At 33.4% G+C, this 13,068-nt stretch overlaps 1 protein-coding gene across 1 annotated transcript; it reads right to left on the minus strand.

The window, feature by feature from the left end:
• Positions 1–1,531: 1,531 nt before the first annotated feature.
• LOC110997759 (toll-like receptor 6) lies at positions 1,532–6,341 on the minus strand. The gene has a single exon (XM_022266068.2). It carries the CDS (start codon positions 6,161–6,163, stop codon positions 2,132–2,134), a length of 4,032 nt encoding a protein of 1,343 aa, XP_022121760.2. The 5' UTR covers positions 6,164–6,341; the 3' UTR covers positions 1,532–2,131.
• Between the last annotated feature and the right edge of the window lie 6,727 nt (positions 6,342–13,068).

Here is a 13,068-nt window from a genome sequence, read left to right on the forward strand (position 1 = left end):
TCAAGGGTGTATAGAACCGTGAAATCCTGATAATATAACCGGACGTTGATAATAGGTATCGATTAGAGTGCCTTTGACAAATCCATTTTAGATGACGCACTAGATAAGTGACAGATAAGAGCCGAAAGGGTTTTTGGTGCAATAAAATATATAACAGTGTGAGGTCGATCAACATGTTTGGTAATAATGATTTTATTACTATTTATTATATATCTAACATATAATGTAAATAAAGCCTTAGTTTTGCTTTGCTGACGTATAAAAATCTAGTTTGTAGTTACAAAAAATACTTTTAAATGGAATATTGAATCTACGTAGGTGATCAGCCTCCAGTGTCTGACTCACGATGTTTTCCTTCACCGTTCGAGCAAATGTTAAATGCAAATGGAAAGAAAGTCCATTTGGGCCGGGATCGAACCAACGACCTCAGGTATGAGAGTCGCACGCTGAAGCCACAACACACTGCTGTGCCTCTGTTGAAATTAAATAAATCATATTCATATTACAGGCACAGTTTTTGATAATTTAAGTGAAATACGCTTTAAGTGATGGTAAAGTAAACAAAGCCATATGTCCTCTATTGGAATTTACTGAAAAAGTCAACCAGCCTATGCCATATGACGCACTGACGTTTTGAAAAAAAAAACTACTGGCCATTCCGACAGAAGGTCAAATGCATAACTAGATTCGAATTTCGAATAGTATTGTAAATCTCCTTTATGGCTACGTATAGCCGTGACGGTTGAGTTATGACTTGGGAGCCTCTACCTGGCTTGGGTCGATCATTATAGCCTATGATTGTCGGCGAGCCGAAATTATTTTTCGATCTTTTTTTAAATGCATTTCTCAAAATCGGACTTAACAGTTATTCCCGGTTTTGTTTCTTTTGCGGTATTACAAAAAGACACGTTAGAAGCGTGTTATAAAATGTGCAAAGTGTTCTGTTTTGTAATTTATTATTTTTTAGATAATTCCCCGACTATGTAGGCGTCGGAGGTATTAAATAGCTTACATAAATTGTATTGGTAACTCGGATGATAAAACACTACTAACTGTTTGTTAACTACTTTTTGTATGACCTTTACAGCAAATCCCAAAAATATGCCTCTTAATTTAATGTTGAACATTATTTCCTTTAAATTCGTCTCCGTTACTTTTATGCCCATAGCTTGCTCAGTGTTAAACCTATCGTATCCATACATTGGACAGTCGGTGAGAACATGTAACACAATTTATTAATATTAAAAACAGAACATTGCAGTTACTAATGAACTGACTAATGCTGCAAACTAGGACTCAAATTGACTATAGATTGATTTAAATTTAATTTAGGTTTAATGAGAATTTAAATGACCCTGCCTAATCATTAACGGTTTCTTCGTTGAGGATTGTTATTGAAATACAGAAATAAAGGTAATATTTTTTATTATCATTTGTTTGCGAGTTCAACAGTTTACATTTTTACATATTGTTATTATTAATTGATCACATAAGCATGTAAATGCACAATACATAAAAAATATAAATCAATTATAATAAGTCTAAATACTGCTGTATGTAATCAAAATATTATATTACAAATAACAATATATTATTATCAGAACTGTTACAATAATAGTGTTTAGTTACATCGGATTATGTGACCAACTATATACCTACAACAATTAATATAGATATTAACTCCTATCTAATGACTAGTAACCTATACAGAAATCAATTCTCTATACATATACAATTATTAATTACAATTATTTACAAAATATTTGGTAACAATGAGATATAATATCTATAGCAAAATACTTAAGTCACATTTATACTGGCAAATAGTAACTTAAACTATAATACAATTCAGTCTTAATAGATATTATGTATTGTAATTCATTAAAATAGTTTTACAATGCAAATATTTGAAATACAAGGCATCATTAAACATACGCGATAATTTAACAACAGTCTCCTTAAAATTACGAATATAAATATTATTACAACTTACAAGGAACGTTAATCGTACAATTATTTGGCCGGCCATAATCACGACTCAATAAGGCATCGCCAGAAGAGGCAACAGTATACACATGTGCTTGGAATGTAGCGACCCATTAGGAGATAACGAGCTGACTTTTGAAACATGTTATCTGTGTACGCTCGGATGGCTTTGAGGTAAGCAATCGTGTATTGAAGAACGGGGTTGTAAGTATCCCTGTTCATCGAGCATCGAGGGAGAGTGGCTCAGATGCTTACGTAACGAGTTAGGTGGCCTCGGTCGGCCGCCTGCGCCATATGGCTGCTCGTAATTTTGTGTGTCAATTGATATGTAACTGTGGTGTGGATTATCCATGTCCTGTATCTGGCTCGTAAGTGTAGTGTTGGTTAACATAGATGTATCGTCTTCGACGTTAATACCTACGTTGGTGACTGTGGGTGTTTGGGGAGGTATGGCATCGTATTTATACCATAGCTCGGGTGCAGTGGGCGATGCAGTGTATCTAGAAGGATGGCGCCTAGCGTTAGGACATATACTGTGGTTGTAATTCAAGTTTTCTTTATTCCAATGTAAATTTGAGATATCAGGCATCAAAAATCTCATTTTCTCCCAAAATTTCTTTTCACCCCATAAAAGAACATTGCAGGTTTTTAAATAATTTTGAAATTCTAAATCTAAATTGAGGGCGCTGATATCGGTCGTCAAAACAAAAACAACCCTATGTCTTCTGATAGAAGGATGAATTGAAGTTATCACGTGTTTAAGAGCGGCTTTGAATGACATTTTAGACCATTCGTTTTGTAAAAAGTTAAAAGAAATAAATATTAAAATTCTTTTTGAGGATTCGGAAGCGTTATTTATTTGTTCTAATAAATAGTTTTCTGGTGCATTTTGTAAGTCTCTATAATGAAAGCACATAGTGTATCCGCAGTGCTCCATTTCTGGCGCGACTACTTTTGTTACAAAATCATCATCTAATAAACTGTATACTGCATAGCCATCATACATCCTATCTCTATCAAGTTCACTTTCCTGAATAGACGCACTTTTGAATAATCTTACACCATACTTGGAATGAGCCCATAAACGTACGTTTTGTCTAAAGGAAAATGCTAAAGCTCCAAACAATAAAATAAGGATTACACTTATAAGGACTACAGCTAAGAGGGGTACAAAGTTCAATTTAATTGTGCTCACTTCATCATATTGGAACGGCTGATTTTCAGTGGGAATGGTATTGTCGTTTACACTGGAGTCACGACACTTGTCCATTACGTCGAACACTGTTAGGTTGGAACTTAGTTCATTTTCACTAGCACACAACATTTCTGAAGGGTCCTCGTAATATTTCTTTAACCAGTTCACCAAAGGCAATACATTATCACACGCGCAAGTAAATAAATTACCTCGAACACGGACACTTTCTAAATGTACGATATGAGCTAGCTTCTTGTCCAGATTCAATATCTTGTTTCCTTGTAAGTGGATGATTCGAAGTGAAGATAAGCTTTCGAATGAGTTATTTGCCACACTAGTCAAGAGGTTATCGTTTAAATATAACTCTCTTAAGTGCTTAGTCTGAGAAAACTCCCCACCGGCGATTTCAGTAAGATGATTATTTTCCAAATGTAAAACATTCAAAGAATGAAGTCCATTAAATGTATCATTATCTATTGAGGCGATATTACTATTGTTTAAGTATAATTTATGAAGCTTTTTCTTGCCTATAAATAGATGGCTGTTCAAGGAGGCGAAATCATTGCCGTCTAAATAAAGTTCAGTAGCGTCCATTGGAATCTTTTCGGGAATATCAGTGTATCCAGCATTAGAACAATCAATTACATTAGAATTCCAATTGCTGTCATGAAAACAAGAACAACCTTCAGGACATGTCATTTTACAGTCGCAGGCTTCAAAATCACAACAAAAGCAGCTCGTGGAACAATGCGTCTCATAGGAACAAAGGAACTGCGTTTCAGGAACATCCATTAAGTTTGATTTTCCTCCGTATTTATTATTTACAACTTCACATGTAACTGACTCTAAGTCTACAAATCTAGGATATAGCCTCATGTGATTCCATAAATTTATTTTTTGCAACCATATCATATGACAGTTGCATACAAATGGATTATTTCCGATGAAAAATTTTGGCACAAATCTGTGCTTCGGAATATGGGGTAATGTGAATGCAGACAGTTCAACGGTCCGTAATTTATTATCTGTCAATATAACTTTTTCTAAGTTCTTTTTTTGAAGAAATGTACCTGGCTGGATTGTGTGAATTTTGTTGTTATTCAAAAAGAGGACCTCTATAGAATCAGGTACAGACTTTTCATCTACGTTTTCCATTGTATTAAAACTGACATCAAGCATTCGAATATTTGATTTGAAATTATTTTCGTTCACAAGCTTAGTAATATTGTTTTTGTGGATATCCAGCCATTCCAAAGTCTCAGGCATATAACTGTAGTCAAAATATATAAGTTTGTTGTCGGATATGTTAAGCCAACCCAAAGTGCTCAGTTTGTTAAAAACACCTCGTATATCTGTAAGTTTATTTCCGTCGAGACGAATAGCTTTCAGCGTCGGATTTGAAAGAAATGCGTCTTGTTCGATGGTTTCAATTTTGTTTGATGCTAAGTTTAGAACTTGTAATGATGGTAATGTACTGAAAGTGTCTTTCGGTATACTAATTATATGGTTGTCAACAAGTCGCAAGCCATAAAGTTCCTCAAGCCCCTCAAAAGATGCATTCGAAATTTTCGTTATGTTGTTTTTGCCAATATCAAGGGATTTTAAAAATCGAAGTTTTCGTATTCCATCGGGAACGTGGTTCAAATTATTTCCATTTAATCCCAAGTCCTGTAAATACGTTATATTTTCGAATGACCTCTCATGAATAGTGGTGATCTGATTATTATCTAAGTAAAGTTGGCTTAGAACAAATAAATTAGAAAAAATGTGTTCATTCAAATTAATGATTCTATTGTCTGACATTGATAATTGATGTAAATTTTTCATTTCCGCAAAAGCGCCATTACTTATTATCTCAATAGCGTTATTATCTAAGTTTAAGACCTGTAGGTTGTTAAGATCTTGAAATGATTTTGGATCTAGTCGTACTAAGGAGTTGTGAGACAAGTTTAAAATTACTAATCGAATTAAGCCGGCAAACGTGTCTCTGTTCACCCAATCATTGGTTAGTCGATTTCTAGATAAATCCAATTTCTCAAGTTGATCAAGTCCTTCCAACAATCCCGGTGCCAACACGGAAAGCGAATTATTTGCTAATGAGATTTCTTTTATAACGCGTGAAGACTGAAATAGTTCTGGAGGAACGGCGACTAACTTGTTTCCGGATAAGTTCAGAATCTTTAATGAATTCAGTCCCACAAAAGCTCTATCTCCAATTTCATTAATTAAGTTGTTGTGAATCTTTAAGACTTCTAAAGATCTAAGGCTTGAAAGACCGTTATCAGGAAGCCGCAACACGTTGTTGTGAGACAAATCAAGCATTTTTAGGCCGGTGTTGCAAGACTTTCCAGGGGCTATTGGGCCCTTGCCCCAGTCCGAAAATCCAATTTCAGAAATATCTTGTATTTTATTGTTAGTTAAGTTTAATGATTCCAAACTAAAAAGTGGACAAAACACTTCTGAGGGTAACATATAAATGTTATTGTCACCTAAGTCCAGTGAACGCAGCTCCATTAATCCTCGGAAACTCTCAGCGTGAAATTCCATTGTCATAGCAGGCCAGTCTGTATTGTATGAACGGAGAGTAAGGCTAGTTAAATCGCGAAGAGGTGATAATACAGTAGCTGGGACATATCGTATCTTACAATATTCCATACGCAAGTCTTCAAGTTTGCGCAACTGGCCCAAAAAACTGCCAGTATTCATGTGTAGTGAGCTCTCAAAGAAAAGCAAATCGGTGCATGTAAGTTTCAACTTGTTTATATTGTATGCTTGGGCTGTTGTTATGTTCTTAAAAAGCATGTCAGCTGATCCTATTGTTTTGATATTACATGTGAGAAAGTTCGATTCACTCAACTTTGTGTCCGAATAGTCCCATTGACAGCCACCAGGGGCGGGCGGCGCAGAACGTGCGCGCGCACCGGCCACCGCTACCAAACATATCCAAAGTTTAAAAAACATTCCATATAAGTTTTTCGTCATGTTTTCACAGTAACACAGTTCATTGGAAACTTTTTATCACTTAAAGTTATAGTTTTAAACTTGTTATCACTCAAAGTCAATGTTATAAATCAAGTATCGTTGTTTACACTAAGTTTTAGAGCGAACGTAAACAAACACTGCGCGATCGCGGCAAAACTTTTGACACAGCCATGCTCCCCTGCGGTCTGGCGGTAACTGACCTACGTAAGTTTGAACGAAAGCCGCGTGTCTATGCGGGAGGGGGGTGGTGCACAACCGTCGGGTGGGATCGCAGCAGCTTACAACAGATGGCACGCGTGTTTTTAGACACTCAAAAATATTGGTTGAAGTCTTAGGTCTGCGTGATTCGTTGAACACATCTACTCAAGTTACATCTTTAAGGAGGTCGTATTAGGTTTTTAAACAGTAGCTAATAGAGACAACACTTTTGTTTTTTCTTATTGTTCATCTTTTATTGGCTACTAGGCTACATTGGACATCTGTGTTATAACTTTAGGTATAATATTGTAACAGTCATAAAGATAGCTCCTTATAAAAGTCGTTTTAGTATATAAATAAAAATTATAATAATTACTATGATTTATTATATCGGGTGTGAAATAAACTGAATAATTTTAAATAATTAATTAAAAACATATAATTAATATATATTTTATATATTACGCAATACTTACAAAATAAATAGAATAATATATTTATAACTCTTAATAAAAATTATTAATTAAATTATAATAATTTTTGTTATGTACAGTTAAGTATGTGAAACTATTTTAACATTAATAATTTTTGAAACGGAAATGACGAATTGATTTGAATGTGGGTGGACATCTTATTAGGTTTTACCTCAGTTGGTCTTTCTTCAAGCATACAATTGATCGTGATTGACAGTTTCATAAGCACATTGAAATCAAGATAAAGGAATGAAGTTTAAAAAATCTGGGACACGTGTTATCCATTGAGAATTGCAATGGAGAAAATTTAAAGATATTTTAGGAAGTAAAAGTGACTGTTAGTATGTACTTAAAAATTGTATACCTTTGGGTAAATAATTTTCCTTATATCTTAATTTTACTCACATCACTCGTTTTCTCCTAGACTAAAGTAAATAGGAAATTGTTTGCTTCAGTACAAATCAATTGTAAGAACACACCCAAAAACTAGCAAGAAAGCTTTCATAAACAATAAATTTACTTAACATAATTATGTTAGAAAAAAACAGTAGAATACGTATTAAAATTATTAACTTTAAATGTTCTAGTCGTTAGCCTAAAATAACGACTCGTAATTAGTGACATTAAAATGATTAAGAGCGATTTACACTGAATTCCAAATAAAAACAGGATCTTACATAAGTTATGATTTCCGGTAGAACAGTTACTCAAAATGTATATTTGTACATCGAATTCTAATATTTGTTATTTAAAGCTATTTGATAGTAAAATTTCGAGTATCTCAATGCCAATTTAATGTATCTATTAGCTATTATTTTTATAATAAATATTACAAGCTTTTTTCAAATAATCATAACACCTAAAGGATCTAAAATTTAAATAAACAATACAGAAAATTATTGTATCTATGGTTTATTATTACAATTAAAATAAATTAAAGGTTTTGTTGAGTCCAATTATTTATTAATCATTTATTTATTTAGTTCTCAAAACAAGGGCGAACACAAGAACTAACTACAACTATTACACCTAGCTCCAATTCAAATGAAATGAATATAAGAAAATATGTCTTGAATTATTAAAAAATATTTTTGTTGCGATAAAATCGTTCTATTTGCTAGTTAACTGAAAAAACACGTCCATTGAGTACTATCGTGAGTCACCGAAAGTCATCATGCTATATCACGTGCGTGTCGAATTGCATCTACCGTGGGAGACGCTTCAAGCCTACAACGTATCTCCTTTTATTTTTCTTAATCCATCAAAACGAGGGTCCATTTTATGCATGGAACGTGTTCGTAGAGAACGAATATTTAACTGACTACAGAAGGGCCGGACCTACTATAACTTATTATTTTAAATAAAAACCAGTGGCGATTCAACCTTTTTAGAACTTTTTTGGGTCTTAGGCAAGACGGTTTCCTCACGATGTTTACCTTCACTTCTACCTTTCTTTATAGAAAGAAAGTCCATTGGTGCATAGCCGGCGATCGAACCTACGATCTCAGAGATGAGAATTAAAGGCTGAAGCCACTAGGGCAATATTGGTGTTTAATATATTAAAGTTCTAGAAAATATGTATTATCATTTATAAGAATAATTGTTTTTAATTTTCACACTATTCGTTTTTCACAATCGACCACGTGATGTGACGTGGTACACACCAGTGTTGCCTTTTAGCTAGGTTTTACTTTGGCTACAAATAAATGGTAATGACTATTATAATAAAGAATATAAAGGCCGACATAGTTACAAAAATAAACGAAGTAATTTCTAAGAAATAATAGATACAACGCTGTGTCGCAAGGTAACATATTGGAGCCCAAACTATTGATACTCTCAGTCAATATTTAAGATCAACATTTCACGGGTCCGTGACGTCCAATATTTACAAAATACATATATATGATATTACCAAGTTTTATGTAACTAGTTCGGAAAATATCTAATGAAGACTCATAAGCTATAACTCATGAAATTCCTTATGAATATTTTGACAACTTTTATTTTCCAAATATATACATTAAAGATTTAATGTCCATGTTAAAAGTTCTGGCATGAAAAGTTAGTTAAAGGACAAAGTTTTAAGAGATTTTACTTGATCATCACTTAACCAAAATACATACAACCAAAAATTTACATTAAATAGAGAAGAATTTTATTTCGATATTTATAAACATTAGTTTCCTATAGTGGCATTGTTATGGTCAATTAAGTCTAATTACTAATATTTATTTTATTGCTTCTATTAAACCTGAATATCCTATGCGGCATTTTATTAATTAACAGCTGAGCTAAACCTAAATCATTCAGGACAGCAAAAACTTACTCTTATAATGGTGAGTATTTAAGACTGCGGTTTTAAAGTTAGTTAAATCAGAACAGAATTTATTCTAAGCAAAAAATTCACAACAGAAGCTTTCAAAAGATATCTGACAGTAATTTGGTCTAAACAAGAATTTTCCGGTGGTCCTGTCAAATTGTCACATCAAAAACAGTAGTATAATTTATAAATCCAACCAAGTAGAACGAATTGTGGCCTCCGGAAGCCCAAATTGAAACATTCGAAAAACAATACAGAATTGGCAACCGAATTGAAACCGTAGCGTATTTTGAACAATTGTATTTAAACTAAAAGATTTTATGACCCATTCAAAGCTGTGCTTCGTTTCAAAAAACTGCTTTGAAAAGGTGTCGACAAACATGAATTGAAAAACCTCATACTAGTTCTATTGACAATGTGAAGGTATGCACATACAGCAGTTTCAATGCTATTTTAAAATAATACGTCATTTCGTTATTACTCCTTGGTATCTTTTATATTAATTAAACCATATGGTTTATTTTCTAATGCCCCCGTGATGACGCATATACATATTGATGATGCTTTACTGATATCTTTTTCTTTATAGACTAGGTATTGAATTGAGATCTTGAGTGTATTAGCCAGAGAACTCAGCGTACATTATACTGTTATTAATATTATCCTAAACGACTCGTTATTGTTATAATATATTGACATAATTTAAATTTCTTGAACATGTCGTTATTTTTGGTACAGACATGAAAATTCGGAAAAGTCTTCTATCCAAAACATGTCGACGTTAAATGTAATACCCAACAATGTTGTATAGGAAGACATAGTTTGTAGTTGTCATACAAAAATAGAAAGCTTTCTGTCCTAGTCCCGAATTGATCACTTATCCACGGAGTCTATGTTTTGTAGCCTAAATTGAATTTATAAACAAGTGAAGAAACTTTATTCTTGAGTCAAATCACTCTTTTGTTTTATGTTCAAAACGGATTTCAAAAGAGCTTCAGCATTGTAAAATTATCATTGTGTGGGCAGTTTCTTGAATTTGTTAATAAATTCTTTAGAAAATTATGTCCGCAATAAAAATGGGTCTCTCGCCACTTAAACAAAGGCTGTCTACCGCAATTTTAATATTGCTACCATAAATTTCCTGAGACAATAGTTTTAAATAGTTGTGCTCTCTTAAGATTGTAAATTTTGGTCCCGTAACGCTTGTCAACACTAATTGTGGTATTAACGTAAATATGATGTCATTAGTTTTATGGTTTTCGGTTTGGAGAAAATGCAGAAAGTAGCAGTAGAAGAGAAAATACAAAATAACATTTATACGAACGAATTTGTGTCGACGTCGCCGTTCGACAACTGAGCGATCAAGGCAGTTTTTGCCGCGCACCACCACTTTGTGTAACCAGCTGCCCACTGAAGTATTTCCGAACCAATTCGACTTAGGGTCCTTCAAGAAAAGAGCGTACCAATTCTTAAAAAGCCGGCAACGCACTCGCGAGCCCTCTGGCATTGAGTGTGTACCATGAACCAACCATGGGCGGCGGTATCACTTAACATCAGGTGAGCCTCCTGCCCGTTTGCCCCCTGTTCTATAAAAAAAATATGCTAACATTTACATTAAAACACACTTTTGATTGCTTAATACATCACACAAGGAATAGAGTTTTATGCTTCATAAACATCATTATTATATTCGTGAAATTATTGAATAATCTTCCCAAAAATAAAACTTACGCTTTATCAGTGCGACATGACATATCCTTTAGTATTATTTTTATTTGGAAACCAATAATCAGTGGACTCTGTTAAGGATTTTTAAAGATAATGAGAGCAAAATACTGCGCGTGTACCGATAACAATAGGGTTATCAATTAAATATTATTTAATTATCGTATAAAAGACGTTCATTTAAATATTAAATGGGTGAAATTGTGTGTATTGTCTGAAACTACTGCTAATAATTTAACTTATATATCAAAAGCAATCTATATTATATCCTAATTAAATAGAGTAAACGGCATTTATATATTTTCTAGTTACCAGTGGCGCTACATCCTTTTAGATCTGGACCTCAAATTTGTGTAGCTATTATGTGATCATTTGTTTTATTATTAAGCAATAAGGTGAGGTGAAAGGCATGCCGTTGACCTTATGATATTTTCCTTCATACTAGTGAGTAGTATAGTGAGTGCATAGAGTTTTATTTAATAAATAAATTAAATAAAAATATATCAGTGGCCCTACAACCTCTTTAGGTCCGGGCCTCAGATTTCTGAATCTGTTTCATGATAATTTTTTTAAATCTAATAGGCAAGTAGGTAATCAGCCTCCAGTGCCTGACACAAGTCGTCGACTTTTTGGGTCTAAGACATGTCGGTTTCCTCATGATATTTTCCTTCACAGTTCGAGCAAATGTTAAATTCGCACATGGAAAGTAAGTCCATTGGTGCATAGCCTGGGATCGAACCTACGACCTCAGGTATGGGTGTCGCACGCTGAAGCCACTAGGCCAACACTGCTCATAATTTAAATTAATTATTTGAATAAATATTATGTTAGACTTCTTTTTGTTAGATTGTCAGCCCTATCCTTCGTCTAAGGATCCAGGTACCTATAGTTTCGAGTCATAAAGCGGGACCCCAACAGAAAGGCTTTGTGCTAAAAACGTCGACCTCTTATCGTTAAGATGAGCATGCCACAGAGTAACCATCTTTAGAACGATTTACAATAAAACGTATGTACCAAAATTTGCCTTCTCAATAATGTTGATTTATTGTGTTCACTAATTACTATATTACCTAATAAGTTATACCGCTAATTAATTAATGTGTGATTAATATTAGTTTCAGTATTATCTCACTTCATAATTATTAAAGCTCAACGATGACGTGATCTAATCCTCTATAATCGATATATTAACGAGAATTTTGATCATTAATCAAATATCGTTTTAGTTAAGAAAGAGTAATTAATTCAATTAAGGTAAAATATTATTCTGTTACAAACAAACAAAAAAAAACATGTAACGTAGAAGAAACCAAAATGTACTTTTATTAAATGAGCGCAGTTAAATTGATATTGTTTTATTTATTTATAAAAGCTTGGCAAATAAAAAAAATACGAAGAGATTAAAAAAAACTAAATTAAAATTGATTTCAAAGTGTAACTATTTTATTGGATTTTATTTATTTATTATTTATATAAGTAGAAAAAAACTTGCAGGACTTTTAATATCAAGTCAACGATCTGTGGGTTTTCTATAGAATTTATTACAACATGAAAGGCAGACTTACTTACGATAGCAAAATGTATGTTCCCCATTGTAAAACGACAGACAATGCTATTGTTTTAATTACAAATAATTTGTACCGTCTAACATTTTCAAGTCTATTGACTTCAGACTCCCGAAGCCAAGCACGAAGTCATCGTTCATACGGTAGATATCATCGCGTGGCTTCTCTTGTTAACAATAAAAACGTTATCCGCCATACAAAATGGATCTCGAGTAAACAACCATTATTTTACCCTTTGATACTAGGGTTATAAATTTTTTGATGCCTGAGGTTTTACCTTTATAGCTTTTACTTACAAGATACCTTTTCCATTTGATATAATACATATCATATATTGACGTATTTCTGGATCTGAACCGAGTTTCGGATCTTTATAAATGCGAATTCACCCAATTATTAAATAATATTAACATGGAGAGTGCTCAGAAGAATTGTTTGGATTATCTGCATCTGAGATTGATTATCAGACATCGTTTCACAATCGAGCGTTTTTTTAAAGCTGTCCGCTGTAGTATTTCCGAATCAATTCGATTCAGGGTCCTTCAAGAAAAGAGCATACCAATTCTTGAAAGGCCGGCAACGCAATCCTAACCCCTTTGAGAGTGTCCATACGCGGTGGTA

This window comes from Pieris rapae, chromosome 3 (assembly GCF_905147795.1).
Source record: "Pieris rapae chromosome 3, ilPieRapa1.1, whole genome shotgun sequence".
NCBI classification, from domain to species: Eukaryota; Metazoa; Arthropoda; class Insecta; order Lepidoptera; family Pieridae; genus Pieris; species Pieris rapae.